The sequence below is a fragment of the Xyrauchen texanus genome, chromosome 15 (genome assembly GCF_025860055.1).
Source record: "Xyrauchen texanus isolate HMW12.3.18 chromosome 15, RBS_HiC_50CHRs, whole genome shotgun sequence".
Taxonomy (NCBI): Eukaryota; Metazoa; Chordata; class Actinopteri; order Cypriniformes; family Catostomidae; genus Xyrauchen; species Xyrauchen texanus.
Window position 1 is genome coordinate 43,093,580 of NC_068290.1, and position 17,801 is coordinate 43,111,380.

The 17,801-nt window shown below is 38.1% G+C and overlaps 1 protein-coding gene across 1 annotated transcript; it reads right to left on the bottom strand.

Moving 5' to 3' along the window:
- Positions 1-1,325: 1,325 nt before the first annotated feature.
- On the bottom strand, positions 1,326-3,075 carry popdc3 (popeye domain containing 3). Its single transcript, XM_052143759.1, has 3 exons — positions 2,465-3,075; positions 2,266-2,374; positions 1,326-2,195 (listed from the first exon to the last, which is right to left on the bottom strand). Exons 1-3 carry the CDS (start codon positions 2,950-2,952, stop codon positions 1,908-1,910), a joined length of 885 nt encoding a protein of 294 aa, XP_051999719.1. The 5' UTR covers positions 2,953-3,075; the 3' UTR covers positions 1,326-1,907.
- Between the last annotated feature and the right edge of the window lie 14,726 nt (positions 3,076-17,801).

The window sequence follows — 17,801 nt, forward strand, 5'->3', positions numbered from 1 at the left end:
CTCTGTAAATGGGACAAAAATAAAGTGGATCAGACCGATCCACACAACACTACTCCAGCCAATCAGCAACAGGGTGTGGTTCTTTTGGTCAGCAAACCAAACTGTTATTATCGTTCCCTTGGCAATGCACATGCATGAATTTGAGAGGGCGGAGCTTCCAAAGGAGCACTGAAGGGAGTGGTGTGTTTGTTTTGGCAGTTGAGTTTGAACACCAACAGTGTTTCTCAGGAATGGCTGAGTGCACCTTTAACTCAGAAATAGAAATATTTGCAAGTTGACAAATGTTGCCTTATACAAGTGGGGTGTAAAAGGCCCCTTCACTACCTTTAAAAAGGGTGAGGTCATTAAAAATCCCAGGGCACTTCGCATAAAGAGTAGGGGTGTAACCCTGGTGTCCTGGCCAAATTTCCCCATTGGCCCTTATCCATCATGGCCTCTTAATAATCCCCATCTATTCATTGGCTGTATCAGTCCACTCACTCTCCTCTCCACCAATAGCTGGTGTGTGGTGACTGTTCTGGTTCACTATGGCTGCTATCGTATCATCCAGGTGGATGCTGCACACTGGTGTGGTTGAGGAGAGTCCCCTGTTCACTGTGTAAAGCGCTTTGAGTGTAGTGTCAGAAAAGCGCTATATAAATATAACATTCATTCATTCACACACGCACGCACACACACACACACACACACACACACACACATATATATATATATATATATATATATATATATATATATATATATATATATTTCACATAACTTATGTAGCTCCATCATCATTCAATTAAAAGACACTTTTTAAAAATCTTGATACATTTTCCAACCGAAAAAAAAAAAAAAGACATTGAATCTTAAATGTATCCCTAAAATCCATAAATGGGTCCAAAACTGACCTGGCCATCAATAAAAAAAAATGTATGAAGTGGTCTTTTGATCGGACACTCCAGGTAATCCTCAATTGAGGTGTGTTTGACCATGTGAACTGAATTTTTAATAATTTAATTGACCATTTTTTTTATTATAAGAGAGTTTGCATCACTACCCCTAGAATGCATATGCGTGTTTTCTATTGTGTTCAGTGCAGTTAACACTGGTATTACACTTGAAATACATTGTAATAATTTTTCTTGTAATGTAATTAAATATGTGTAAAATATCATTTTCAGTCTTTTCAGTTATTTGTAGTATGCAAATGCTGCAAGCTGTCATTCAGCTGGTGCTTTTATCTAAAGTGCATGACCTTTTGCCTATTATAGACAAGTCCACATGTAGCAACCTGAGGTTAGATGCCAGTTCAGAGCAAGGACAAAATGTTAATAGCTAGACCACTTTTTAATATGTCTAAACCTACAACCTTTCTTTATTCTGTAAACCTCACCACTCCGGACAACAAAATACAGCTTCATGGAGAAATATAGAAATAGTATAGAGTCATACAGCATTATGGCACATAAGGTTGTCATTTTACAAGTTTGTAACTAAATATCTAAAAAAGAAACAAAACAATACAAACGTTTGATCCCAGTCTATACATGTGTTTGTGTAGGTAGGATTGTTGAAAAAAAAAAAAATATATTTATTGGCAGACATAAAATTGTTCACATTGCTTTTATGCAGCCTTTTTTACAGTCACCCAAATGTACACTTAAAAATTTTAATTCTTAATAAATATATCATTACAGTTAATTTCACCTGAAAATTAAAAAAACAAAAGTTTTATAAAGAAATGTAGATTTAACCTAGGTTTTGACCCACATATGCATTATATGGGGCTATAGTAGAATTCTATGGTTAAATATATACAGCACTCAAATATAGAAAAATACATGACAAAATAAGGAGCATTATGTATCAATTAAGACTTCTAGGATATAGTTTGGAGTCCCAATCAGAGAGTTCAGTGATTCTCAGGAGTCTCTTTCCGCTTGCTTCGTCGCACTCTGTTCCAGAACTGGCTGGGATGTGTTTTCTATTTCTGGCGTCGGCCCTTGGCAGAAGCTCGGTAACCGGAGATCATAGCGGAACCCGCGGCTGTCGAATGCCTTGTCGTTCAGAGAGAAGAGTTTATCCGTGATGTCGTTGCGCACCAGCAGCGCGAAGATCTTGGCGAGGTAGCGGTGCTGCGCGAACAGCAGATAGAGTTTCTTGCGTCTCCAAGACACATACCGACAACGATTATCTGCGCGCAACGTCACCTGGAATAACACAAGAAACGCATTGTTTCAACGTATAGCCTAATGCATATATGCTGACCCCCCATTTTACCTGAAAAAAGCCCTCTTCCGATGGTCTGAGGGAATCCCACTCGGGTGAATCCAGGAACTGAAAGGGGTAGATGTAGTGCAAAAACTCCCCGTTAACCGTCACCCGTATTCTGAAACGAAGTGTATTTGTTCAGTTTAATCACACATAACAAATCTTACATGGGCTATTACAAGTGACAGGTGTCCGTTGACTCACTCACCTGCCCGAGAGGAGAACTGACAGTTTGTCGATGGAGGTTTTGCCCTCCATGGCGAAGCAGTGGTCTTTCTCAATAGTAAGGATATCCCTCTCACAACATTCCACGATCTTTCCAAAGTGAATCAAAGACACTCCCAGCTTTTTGAACATATAATCGTAGAGATCTTGGAACTCCTTATCAAACGTGACACTTCGCAGGCGGTATGACACATGGACAACTTGCGCCGAACACAAGACGAAAAGCGCAAAAGTCCATGAAAACGAGTCCGTTGTGCAGGGATCGGACCACGACCAGATCGAGTAACAGAAAAACCCGAGGGTTAAAAAACAGAACATGTAAAGCAATCCATAAAAGCCGCTGCCTCCCATAAATCCTAAAACAAGGAATATATGGGCGAGATGAAACATTGATCCTTCAGGATGTTCTCTCCATTCGGAGCACACCGGGTATTTGCTCAAATTTAAATTCAGATGAGTTGATGGATCCATAATAGATGAGAATAATCGACCAGATGCAGAAGAATATATTAACGTATATAATTCAGCTCATAAATGCAGCGTTTAAAAAGTCAGTCCACATGAAATGTGTTTGTCAAGATCATGTGCACTGACAGCTCATAGCACAGTCACGATAGACAGTGGCGGTTCTGGCTTACTTGGTGCCCCCCCCACCGCCCCCAATTTTGTTTTACTTTTTATATATGGAACTATTCTTCGGCACACAAAATAAATAAAAGGAATAGTTTGAATGTTTGAGCTGGAATGAAAACAGACCTTTTCTATGTGGATTGTACGCCGATATGACTATGCAAAGGTACTCAGAAGGCAGCTTTCTAAAACAAATATTTTTATCAAAGTATATTTGACATTATTATTATTATACATTGTCAGTATAAATAAACATCAGTATTGTTTAGTATCAGTCAAATACTGACTATTTTAATATTGACAGTCAATTAGGGGCAGGTTGTAAAACAAGAAGCATTTACACCTGTAGAGTCAAGAGATAAAGAGCAGCAGCGGTGTTACACTGTATTCTGCTAGAAAAGTTCAGGGGAAACTTTAATTTTTTTATCCCCTTTTCTACCAATTTGGAATGCCCAATTCCTTGTGGTGGCACGGTTACTCACCTCAATCTGGGTGGCGGAGGACAAGCCTCAGTTGCCTCTACTTCTGAGACCGTCAATCTGTGCATCTTATCACACAGTTCATTGTACATGACACCATGGAGACTCACAGCATGTGGAGGCTCATGCCACTCTCCGCGATCCACGCACAACTTACCACGCTCCCCATTGACAGCAAGAACCCCTAATCACGACCATGAGGAGGTTACCCCGTATGACTCTGCCCTCCCTAGCAACTGGGTCAATTTGGTTGCTTAAGAGTAGAGCCCGAAGCCATTTGTTTTGAGAATAATGGCTGGCTGATGAAGTTATTGGCTGGCTAGCCGGCTCAGCCAAAACCTAAATGGCTGCTGCAGCCGCCAAACTTTTCATAGCTGCAAATGGCTGAAGCTGCCACTTCATGTCTACAGATGTCTATGTTATACTGATTTACTAGATCCCAATATTTCCAAGCAATGCATGGCTTACACTATATTTCTACAAAATGCAATACAATGTAATAAAGAAAACACCAGATTTTACTTTCACAACGTATGTACATATTTGCTATAGTGCTAGGTGCATTCAATAGCCACTGTAACGTTAGTGAATAATGTCCCTGATGCTGTGTAAGAATGCACACTTGTCAAACTTCACGGAGTAACGTTATGCATATATTTATGACATGTACAGTCGGGAAGTGTGTCAGGTTCTGAACCAACAAGTAGGTTGAGTGGAGGCTCAACTCGAGCAGGGGTGTGCCGAAGACAGTCAGTTTGAGTTCCCAGAAGCGGGGCAATGGTTGGAATAGTCGTATCTACTTCGCTAGCAACCTGGCATGCTTGGGGAATGGTCTGGCCAGATATCATGTGGTGTTGAGCGACTACATTCACAAAATGCATGACCTGCCTTTTCCCAATCCCTACGGACAGGGCACACAACCCACTCGCTTTGAGAAGACTTTGTGGTGACCCCGCCGAAAGGATGCGGTGACTTTGCAGTCTTTTCTGACCAAAGCACTACAAGCGCACTGCAAGCTGGTGTCACTATAACGTTGATGTGCATGCCTCCCACTATGTGGCTGTACAGGGTTAAGTTTGTGTTCTTCAGTGAACAAAGGAAAGACTTGTGGTCATGAAATGATTTATGAATATCAACCAGCGGTGGCTGTGGGCTTGCAGGTGGCATAGTAGTAACCTGAGCCCACATGTGTCTACAATGGCAGTCACTGAGTGGAGCCAGTCAGTCCAGTATGTTCTGGCCAATTAACAGTGGTTCCATATTAATGGGACATATGTAAATGGGGTGTACCAGTTTCATCCCTTGAAATGTAATATCGATCCATGTCCATTATGTGATAGACTACCTATCTTGCATGTAGCTTGTGATGCTTACATTGCAGGTCTCGATCTGTAATGGTTTGCAGAGGGAGAGCGTTACTCTAGCCACCTCTGTGAAGGTGTTGGAACACATCAAACTTATTTTGGAATCAGTGTTGAGTAGTGCATGGGAGCTGATGCGCAAACCTTGGTGTCGGTATGACCGTGGGTCATCCGAGTTATCCGAAACACCATAGTCACTCAGATCGCTATTGTGATGAGGAATTTGTTTCCGGAGAGACATGTTCATCTTCAACTGCTGCTCAAGCATCACTCAGCAGGCAACAGGTAACTCCAACACATAAATCTCTTTTCTACATGTTTCAATGCAAATGTCTCATTGAACCCCTTCGTGATAAAGGGAAACCAGCTTACATTAGCTGAGTGTTGGTTTATGTTAACTTTTCAGCTTAATCAAATGATTTCAGTAGTTCACCCAAAAATGCTATTTCTCTTGTCATTTGACCTTCTCACCCCTTAATCCTTCTCTCATTTGAATTTCTGTCTGCTGTGGAACACAATCCAAAATTTCCACTCAAGTCATATGGATTACACTGATGCTGCCTTTATGGATCTTGAAAGTTTTTAACCTCACTGACTTCATATGGACAAACACACATCATATATCCATAAAAAATCTTTGTATTCGTTTGAAGAAGGTCAAATGAGTTTGACATGACATAAGACTGCATAAATGATGAGACTAAAGAATCCTTATATCAACACGTGTAAGTTTGTAAAAAAGAGTCACATTATAAGTATAATACAGTTGCAATATGTAGCAGGGTTTGCAGTGGTTGAAAATAATCTCATTGTGAATCTTAAATGTAAACTAGCTATACATGTCTACATCTATAACTGAAAGAAGAGTCATCAGAGGTTTTCAAGGCAAAAAAAAAAAAAAAAGAGGGTAGGAAACACATTTGGATGACATTATTCATATGTTTACAGCACCATTTTAACTAGGGAGAACGTTGTTGCCGGTGATGTCTGGTAAGGACCTGCCTTACAACAGGCCTACAAGCCCTCAGTCCAGCCTCTCTCAGTCTACTGTGGACAGTCTGAGCACTGATGGAGGGATTGTGTGTTCCTGGTGTAACTCGGGCAGTTGTTGTTGTCATCCTGTACCTCTCCCGCAGGAGTGATATTTGGATGTACCCATCCTGTGCAGGTGTTGTTACACGTGGTCTGCCACTGCGAGGACGATCAGCTGTCCTTCCTGTCTCCCTGTAGCACTGTCTTAAGTGTCTCACAGTATGGACAATGCAATTTACTGCCCTGGCCACATCTGCAGTCCTCATGCCTCCATGCAGCATGCCTAATGCATGTTCACGCAGATGAGCAGGGACCCTGGGCATCTTTCTTTTGGTGTTTTTCAGAGTCAGTAGAAATGTCTCTTTAGTGTCCTAAGTTTTTATAACTGTGCCCTTAATTGTCTACCGTCTGTAAGCTGGTCTAAACGACTGTTCCACATGTGCATGTTCAGGAATTGTTTATGGTTCATTGAACAAGCATAGAAAATTATTCCTATCATTTTTTATTATTATTATTACAACTGTCCCACAGTGATGGCGTCATTTACAACACACCAAACAAATTTGCCTTGTATAAAGTTTTTATTTATTTTACATTTTTTAAGTTAGTGTACTTGTTAACCAAGTGGACAAATGTGTCAGTGAAGAGCATGCATGAGATGAAACAAGTTACGTTTAAAGAAAACTGTAATTAGTTCAATGGAAAGGAGGAGGCGAGAACCGGCTTGATAATAAAAATAATAGTTTAATATAAAATTGAAGCAAAAGTCAAACACACACGACGGACATCTCTCTCTCTCCTCGCACCACCGTCTGCCATCGGCCTTTATCCCTCTCGGAGGCTTAATTAGCCTGATAAGGGACCGGGTGTGTATAATCACAACCAGGCCCCGCCCTCCGCCCTGCCACAAAAACTAAGTAAAATCAAGAGAAATATCACTTATAATATTTTTATTGGGCATCATTTACATTCAAGTTGTAATTTTGCCAAGAATGCAAAAATGTTAAAATAATTACATTATTTAATTGAATGTATTTAGGATACATCAAATGTTAGCTATAAAATTAGCAAGACTTAGGAGTTGGCCATTTTATTTCCGAAATGTAAAACATTTCTTTAATGTCATTTTCAGCACAACATTCTATTAAACACAATACAGAATTTAATATGTGCTGGAAAATACACATTTGAACTGGATTTTACCTTCTAAAAATTCACAAGACTGAAAGTTCCCAAAGTTGAAGAAATACCCGTATGCGGCCATCAGTTGAAACAGAACAAATTTAGACTATAACACCTATTCTACATAAGGTTCTAATTAATGTATGTATGGAAAAATCTATTTTACTCTAATGCCAGTGAATGAAGTTAACTATCATATTGTCTTTGAGCAATATTGAAATTAGACTGTGAAATTCTTGTCTATTATTCAATGCAAATTAGATTCAAGTCTAACTGGGTCATCATGGAAGAGTTAAAAAACAAGGTGAAAGACATCTCCACAGTGCATTAGTTTTTCCATTGCTCAAGGGGGCTCAGATGCAGTGCTCCGTACACTAGGCTATGCATATTTATCCATGCATGCTACCAATACAAGAGGCTTACAAATAGCAGCTGTGTGAATATCAAGGCAGTTCAAGCTGAGAGACATGAATTTAATCCTGAGTTAGTTTGTATTATTGCACTTTTCAAATGTGGCAAACTGTCTGTCTAACAAACGTCCAGTCACAGAGCTTCATTTTGTTACTGCTTTTCTTCTTTTGCTGATACAAATTACAAACACATAAAACATTTGACCCACTTAAAGAAAACTTGTGAAACATCTCTCTGGGTATTAGGAAATGTAAAGGCATTTTACACTTTGTCCAGGAGTGCAACAATTAGGTTTTATATTAAATTTAAGTATGACAATTAAAAGGAATGGTTACCCAGATATGAAAATTCTGTCACCATTAACACACCTTCAAATTAAAATCATATGGGATTGGAACCACATGAGGGTGTGTAAATGATGACAGAATTTTCAGTTGTGGCTGAATACATGAAAATAAAATAAATAGAAATTGAATGGTTTTATCCATGACTTCTGAAGTGATATGATAGCTTTGGGTGAGAAACAAATCTTCACTTCTGCACAGTTCTCCTATTTGCATTCATGAGAGAAGCTTGTGCACACACCGTGTGCTTGACGCATGTGCAGAGCGCTGTACACAAACCAGACACAGTTGCCAGGTTGACATGTTTCAGGCCCAATTAGGATATTTTGAAATTGCAGAAGCAAGTTAAAATGATTGATAAAATGTGTTATTTTACAGTTAAAATAAAATAAAAATTGTATTAAAGTTGTGGGTTGAGGTTAGTTTTTGAGGATGCTTTTAAAATATAATCTGGTTGCCAAAAGGTTCATAATAAACACTAGAAAATGTAACATCTTAATAATGTACAATAATACTGGGGATCGATTACTTGGCAACCACCTGCAGCATACAAAAATTACAATTTTTAAGCCTGCACTAGTGCTGGGCGATATATCCAATATTTATGATATTATCGCAATAATCCTGGTGATAAAAAAGTAAAGATATCATGAATATGGGAATGATATGGCAAGCACTTTCTGTTTTGCTACTATGTTTCTATGTTAATTTCACAATGCGTTACGGCTACACAAATTGGGGGGTGGGGTGGGTGGGTGTTGGAATGGCCAATTCCCAATGCGCTTTTAAGTCCTTGTGAGGACGTAGTGACTCACCTCAATCCGGGTGACAGAGGATGAATCCAAGCTGCCCCCGCATCTGAGACCGTCAACCCACACATCTTACCACGTGGCTTGTTGAGCGTGTTGCCACAATGACATAGCGCACATAGCGTGTCTGGAGGCTTCACGCCATCCACTGTGGCATCCACGCACAACTCACCCCGTGCCCCACTGAGAACAAACCACATTATAGCGATCGCACGGAGGTTACCCCATGTGACTCTACCCTCCCTAGCAACCAGGCCAATTTGGTTGCTTAGGAGACCAAAGTGAACTTTCAGTGTGCAGCCCAAATAAAAGCTCCAGGTGAAGATGAAGTAATATGCTTTGACAAATATATATTACTATTGTATAAAACAAGTCTTAACATAATAATAGTAATAACTCAGTATTATACAGTATTGTAATTACAAACAGGAAATTAATAAATAATCTTTAACGGGGTTCCAAAATAAATGTGAGGGAAGTTGTAGTTTTTGCACACCCTGTTCATTCACAAAAAAATATATATAGGGAAATATAGCTTTTTTATTACTTTATTGTTGTATCGGTGCTTATCAATGATATTTCTTATAATAAATGTGTTCATCTTGTGGTCATTTAGTGAAAAACATGACTTCATTATATTTAACTAGACTTTTACATTTTGAATCTTCTTGATTAAATTATGTTTCCTCTGATTTAAACTCACTTTTTTGTCATTTCTGAGCAAATACACAATTATCAAAATACAGTATATATTAAGTATCATCAATAGGCTGAAAAATATAGAGATGTGATTTTTGGAACCATATTGCCCAGCCCAATCTTGACATATTGTGTCCCAATCATGTAATATGTCAAGATATATAGTGAATATGTATTTCAAGTTTGATCTGTTTCATACCAAAACCTCTCATATTCTTCAAAATACATGGATTAAACCACTCAAGTCATATGGATTACATTTATGCTGCCTTTGTGTCATTTAAGTTTAAAATTGTTGCACCCCATTGACTTGCATTGTATGGACACAAAACAACACCTCATACATTCTTCACAATATCTTTGTTTTTGTTCCACAGAAGAAATAAAGTTATAAAAGAATGAATGAGAGTAAATGATGAGAGAATGATCAAATTATTTTAAAAAGGGTTGAATGAACAATACAATTCCACAGTAAAAAGTATGAAGGATAATGTAGAGGACAGGCAGTGTCCATGGGTAAAAAACCTCCTACTAATGTATGAGTATGTGAAAGCATGTATGATACGGGCCAGCACTCTTCTTCTTGGGACACAAATCAGGGTGTTCCAGCAGTGGCTGTTTTGTTCTGGATAAAAATAAGTCAACGTTAACACCCCAACCCTACCCCCTTACCGCCTGGCAACTGAAGGTGCCTTTCATGCAGCACTCTCTGAGGTATGAACACAAACCTCACCTGAGAGAGAAATTGAGGACACCGTTTCTCGACATACTCTGAAATTATTAAACAAAGAGCTACATTTTAAATAATCAAATGTTTAAGTCTTTTCTGTAAACATGGAGAATATAGTAGGGCAGGTTGCTAAAGCTGCTGCCATGTGTCAGGGGGACAGTTGTGCCTTCAAACAGGCTATCAGACACCCAGCACATCTATATATAGATCCAGACCCCAGTTTATCTGTCAGTGGCTGTGTGTGTGTGTTGCATGACAGAAAGAGATTTAGAGCAAAGCAATCAGACTGAGGGTGTGAGGGCTGCAAAATGTTTGCATAACATTCATGGCAATGAAGCAGAATGAACAGCATTATTTAATCCGACTACTGCAGCTGTGTGTGTGTGTGTGTGTGTGTGTGTGTGTGTGTGTGAGTGTGTGTGTTGTGTGTGTGTGTGTGTGTGTGTGTGTGTGTGTGTGTGTGTGTGTATGTGTGAGCGTGTATTTATCACTTTGTGGGGACCAAATGTCCCCATAAGGATAGTAAAACCCGAAATTTTTGACCTTGTGGGGACATTTTGTCGGCCCCCATGAGGAAAACAGCTTATAAATCATACTAAATTATGTTTTTGAAAATGTAAAAATGCAGAATGTTTTCTGTGAGGGTTAGGTTTAGGGGTAGGGTTAGGTTTAGGGGATAGAATATAAAGTTTGTACAGTATAAAAACCATTATGTCTATGGAAAGTCCCCATAAAACATGGAAACACAACATGTGTGTGTATGTGTGTGTGTGTGTGTGTGTGTGTGTGTGTGTGTGTGTGTGTGTGTGTGTGTGTGTGTGTGTTTGACAGATGAAGAACCTGCATGGTCATTAATCTAAAGAACCGCACTGCATTTTAAGAGCAAGGGCACCCCAGCTGAGAGGTGTTACAGAAAAATAGAGCACCACCACGAGAGCTGTGTAAACAAAATTGTTGCTGGCAGGTTTCTTAAATTGTATCTTATTATAGCCCAAAATATTTCTGCAAGTGGATAGTCTTTTGGGTGACTACTAACAATAATTTACTCCATCAAAATTCAAACCTCTTTAGCATTTACATGTAGGCTATACATATACACATTCAATTACAATAAATCATGGGATAAGAGATATAATTATTGGAGAAACAGATTATATTGTGTTACGCAATATTTTAACAATTGGCAGTGTTGAGGAAGCTGTAGTTTGACAAGCTACAAGCTACTTATAATTTTAAGTAGTTAAGCTAGTCACACTACTCTTTTGAAAAAGTAGTTAGCTACACTACAAGTTACTATCAAAAAGTAGCCAGCTACATTGAAGCTACTTAATGAGGCAATATATTTTTATGTTACTATCAAACCAATAATATTAATAACAAAATGAACACTAATGACATTTATTAATTCATGTATTAATTAAATACATTTAATGTGTTTAATTAAATATATTACATGTATTAATAGTAAGATTAATAAAGTTAATAATGGCCATAAAATAAAATGTAAATTATAAAATAAAAAAAGACGCTATAAAAACATATTTGCAAACTTTATTTCACACTTTTCAGTCCTGCTGTGGTCAAGTGTAACCTACTTCCCTAAAGATCACGTTTTTATGACAAACTCTCCTTGGGCTGGCATTTTTTGTTCTTGTCACAAAATAATTTGTGTGGATAATATGTGAATAAATACTCAAGGGTTGTTTCTTCCCTCACCTGGGTTCATGCTTATTGTATTTTCTGACTTTTTTGCCATTGACATGCAAGTGCAGCTTTACAGGTCACATTTACATTTATGCATTTGGCAGACGCTTTTATCTAAAGCGACTTACAGTGCACTTATTACAGGGACAATCCCCCTGGAGCAACCTGGAGTTAAGTGCCTTGCTCAAGGACACAATGGTGGTGGCTGTGGGGCTTGAACCAGCATCCTTCTGATTACCAGATTACCAGTTATGTGCTTGGACCACTACACCACCACTCCCAGGTCACATACAGAGATTGCTCTTCGTTCGCTTTGTTCAGGTCCAAAAAGTGGATGGATGATCATCCTAGATCAGGGGTCGGGAAACTATGGGTCGCGAGCCACAAGTGGCTCTTTGTTAAAAAAGTGGCTCGCCGGGTGTCTCACTATTCACCAACACGTTTAAAACATTCTAGAGATAATTTTCCAGCAGAAAGTGTGGGTGCGATCAATGACACTGTTTTGATTTCCTTTTTCCCAAATTTGTCGTACAGCCTACTCCTGGTGAACAAGGTTTGAAATTAACACCCGCCACATGCAGATTGTTCATGCGGAGTATTTTGCTGATGTACCCGCCACTGTGGAGGGCGACCTGTAAGACTTCTTGGAGAGATATACTGTATGACAAGAAATTAGACACAAAAACACGTGTTTGACGAAACATGATTCTATTTTGAAGAACAGACTAAAGAAAAGCCGCCGATGCGTGTCTGATTTGATATGTGTGCGTAGTGAGCTCTGCTGTTCACGAGTGTAATGAAAGTGCTTCTCCTATGACACGCACATTCATAGAGTTCTGGGCCTTATTTCCCAATAACTATTGATCTTATCTGTTAAGAGCATTTTCTATGAGCGATTTTATGAACGTTCATTATTTTTATGTGCGCCTAGGGTGTGAAATAGCCCCCTCCAAATGCGACGAGGCTCAATTCAATTCACGAGCTCCTTGTCCAAATGTATTTCATGCACAAGTCATTTTGCTCATCTACCCGCAACAGGTGGGTGACCTGTAATATGCCTTGAGTGACACATGACAAGAAATGCTTCTGCGTGATAGTAATTATTATAATAATATATACTGTATATTTATAAATATTATAATAATAATTCACTCGCACAGATGATGAGAAGCTAAATAAACATATTTAGAACAGAAACTATAAACTAAATAATAATAAAAATCAAATAAATGTATTAAATAGTAAAGGTAAATATGCTGTTGTGTGATCTATTAAGAACAAAGTGTCCGAAACATTCTTTGTACATAGAAGAATAAAACGGTGTTCTTTTATTAACATCAGACAATCTCTTCTTATCCAAGTGAGCTGTAGTAAGCTCTCAGTCGATGACGATAATTCACTATTTTTGTTTGCGATCTGCTTATAAAAGAAGAAGATGACTCTCCCTGATTGTGATCAGCAGACAGAAATATGCTGCCAGATCATCGGACGTATTGCCTGTACAAGTTTGGCTTCTACACAATAAGGAAGGCTATTAGTTATAATCTGACCAACATGATGTAGAGTCCCCAACACTGACAATTGGCAATAATAAGGATTGTCTCTTACTCCATGATAACTCAGATTACTGCTAAACTACACTACGCTACACTACACTATAGCTGAGAAGTAGAGTTATACTAACAGCTTCAGCATTACTGCCAATCACAGCTGAGAGTTGTGGCAGACGGAGTAATCAAACACGCTCAGAGCGCTTTCCACAAACTTGAGTTTCTGAGCTGGGGGAAGATGTAAACTTTCAACATGGTGGAGGGGAGTATGGTTTCTGTTGTGAATGGTAGGTTTTATGAATTTTTCTAAATGTAGCTGCCTTGTTATCGCTTGCACTTTCGGTCATAAACATTTACGTAATAGTATCCATTTTTTACATATTGAACAGAGGGGATAGCATGTATTTGACCAAAATTCCATTATCTTGAGCAAGCTGACTGACATATATTACAGGGCCAAAATAAGAGTTCCCCGAGATACTCTGTATATTTAGAAGTAATTTGCCATGTGTTTTCAAATCCAACTTTAAGCATATCCTTAATAAATACTTATTAGAATTTTCACACTTGGTTCAACTGCTTGGTCAAAACCTCGGTTAATTTCCTCAAAGTGTTGGGTTCGAGTCCGAGTCAAGTCCGAGTCTTTAAACAATGGAGTCGAGTCCGAGTCCAAAATGGGCCAAGTCAGACTCAAGACCGAGTCCATAACAGCCCGAGTCCGAGTCAAGTCTGAATGAATCTGTTCATGAATCTCAATTAAAATTGTAACCGTAAACTCAACATCAATATTTTATGCTTATTTTAAACTTCACAACTAAGAAAAACAGTTTAGCAATATAAATGCAAAAAAAACAAATTATTAGTATCTGAACAAACTTCAGAGTGGTTTCAGAATGAAAGTATATGCTTTAGGTGTATGAAGACAAAACTGTCCATCAACACAATTCTTATTGCTTTATGTTGACTTTTCAAATATTTGTTGATTTTTCCCCTCCACTCAAACATACACCAAAGAAAGTGAAAGCTAACCAGAGTTTTTATTATTTTGAATTTTAATTTAGTTTTTATTTCTGCTTCATTTTCAATTTGTCCTTTCAATTTAGTTTACTTTTATCTAAAATGATCCCTACATAAAGAAATATATACTGCGATTTATTTTTTGTCTATCTGCCGACTGGTTTGGGAACACAGTAGTAATTAGCGCTCGCTGAGAAGTTACATCTCATGAATTGACTGCAAATTCTACATCCGAAAACACAGGAAAAGCCCATTGATAATATTAGGACCATTTAACATGGACATGATGGTTAATTCGTGGAAAACATGGGGCAGTTCTACACACTGCTTGTGCACCTTAAACCCTGATGCATCCGTGTGTTATCACTTTAAAAAAAAGAGAGGCATCATAAAAATGTATTTAGTACTAATTTGAAGAAGCTATATGACAACAGATAATCTCATACTGTATATTCCACAAGACAAAATGGTAACTGAATTTAAAGAAATGATCCTGTTCTAAAGTTTACATTCCCTTGGTTCTAAAACTATTAATTTACTCAAAAGTGAAATGATTCAGTCATTGTTTATTCACCCCCTTGTTGTTATAACTTCATATGATTTTCATTCTTTTTCTTAACACAAAGGGGGAAATTGTGAAAAAAAATGTTTTAGCTCATTGATTTACACAATTGCAGTTTATGGAGACAAATTCTTCAAGCCTTAAAAAGACACAAAAGTATAATTCAGAAGTGTAATAAATGTGACTCGTGTCTTGCGAGCTTTAGAGCTACTGGCACGAGAGCAAACCCTTTAATATGGTGTGATGCTTTCTCTATGATTAATGACTGTTTGTGTAATAATTCTCCATTTGTCCCTGCTTTGTCCAGAGCTGTGAAGCTGCCCACTTTTCTTAAGAAATATACTGTTCATTCTTTGGTTTCCAGCATCTTTTGTACATTCGAGTTCTTCCCAACAGTGGCTAAATGATATAGACATCCAGCTTTTTACACTTAGAACAATTGATGGACACATACACAACTATTACAAAAGGTGCAAACATTCATTGATGGTCAAGAACCAAGGGGATGCAAACTTTTGAACAGGATGACTTGTGTAAATTACAGTACATTTTTGTGTAATGTTGCTTTTGAAGAGCAGTACTACATAAAATATATCATATTTTATATCTTATATTTGCATACATTCTGAAAGGGGTGTGAAAACATATAGGCCTCAATCAAAAGGGTTGTGCAAACGTCTGCAGTATATAGTTTGTGAAAAATTATATTTTATTTTATATTTAGTTTTTCACTTTTTAACCACATTTTGGATTTTTTTTGTATTTACAATTTCCACATAGCCTATTCTAGCCATATAATTTCATATTGCTCATGTAATTATGAGTACACTTGTCATGTCAGGTACACATTTGAACACAAAATTCACATTGGAACCTAACATTCAAAATAAATTCCCCACATCTCAACATTTAAAGTTCCGGGTTTAATACAAGTTAAGCTTAGTCAACAGAATTTGTGGCATAATATTAATTATAAAAAAAAAAAAAAAAAAAAAAGTGTTACCAGACACTTACAATGGAAGTCAATGGAAAAACGAAAGTGAATGGGATACATTTTTGGAGAGTTTAAAGACAGAAATGAGAAGATTATAATTGTATAAAAGCACTTGCATTAATTCTTCTGCTGAAACGTGTGTATTATTTGAGCTGTAAAGATGTCGAAATAGTCATGTTTACAGTCGTTTTAGGGTTTGTTGACATCATCGTCATGGTAATGAAGTTATAAAATGGGATATAACTTTTTGTGGTTAGTAAGTGATTTGATCACACTAAAATCATATTTATATGCATATTCTTTATGTCTTGTGTCTATACTTTAGAAACTGTGAGTATTTTCATGTTAAAAAATTGGCCTCATTCACTTCCAATATTAAGTGTCTCGATGTAACACATTTTATGCTTTTTTTTATGCGATTCAGTCACTATTTCATACTCATTCCGTTGTCTGACAACAGAAACAGAATAAATGTGTACATGATAACAGATTTATTGGGTATAAAATACAGTAAGCACAGAAAGCCAGTCGGAATGCAAATACGACATTTTGACATACTGAATATGCGAATTAAATTTGACGTCATCTATCGACTTTTTGAGCAGGCTTTTGCTACTTTTCATTGAAAGTAGTTGGCACCACTGGATAGAACAGTCAATGTTTTACACTTCACGAGGTTAATCTTCCCTCATGGACTTCTGCAGCTACACTGACCATCAGGTTCAGAAACGCAACGTTTCAAACTCCTACACACTCCTTGTACCAGCACTAGAAACACTTCTCCATCGAGAGAATGCGTTAGTCTCTGCAATCATAATCAAGAGTTTCACAAAATGTCAGATGGAATTTAAGCTTTGTATGTTAAACTGAAGGGCAAGTCATGCTAATCATTGCAGTACAGCGGAGGAGTTCTGCCCGCTGATTATGACAATAAATGACGCACAAGGACGACCAAGAACCACTCGACAATAACTTTAACAGGCTCTTCAAACTCCAGTAGCATAATGATGTTATAACTGATTTGTGATGCTGACCCATGTTAAATGAAAGTGTCTTGATATTCTGTCCTGAGCAAAAGAACATGTCATTAAACATCTTAACTTTACACAACAACATACTGAACTACACGACTCGTTGACCATTTCCAGTCATTGAAGTGTATTGTGTACCACCTTGTGGGTAAAACAGAAACTGAACATTAATGAGGTACTTTGCTGTATTACTTGTCACAATACTCTTGAACACAGTTTTGACATAGTTTTTGGATTGGCTAAATGGCACAACTTGAACTCCAACCACCAGTTTCTTAAACTCTGAGCTGTAGTGGCGGAGCTAAAAGGAGGCCAGGGGTGGCTGTGGCCACCATGTACCGAAGCCTGGCTACCCCACTCGCAATTGGTGTTTTAGTCATTTTTTGGCACAATTTAGTTCATCTCTGTACAAATGTATAAACTTAACATGTGCGCACATCAAGGTTGCCAAACCTCTCCGTCCCGGGTGTCATTGTATCCACTCTGTTTTCTTTTACATCACATGGACAGCCGTGTACGTGTGCGCCTTTTACCTGGGGAAGTGATGGCACCAGGATGCACTGTGGGAAGACGACAATCCGGTGGAGGGAGTGGGATGCTCTGGGCAATGTTCTGCTGGGAAATCCTGGGTCCGGCACTTCGTTTGGATGTCCATTTGACACGTGCCACCTACCTAAACATAATTTCAGACCAAGTACACCCCTTCATGGCAATGGTATTCCCTGATGGCAGTGACCTCTTTCAGCAGGATAATGCACCCTGCCACACATTGTTTGGGAATGTTT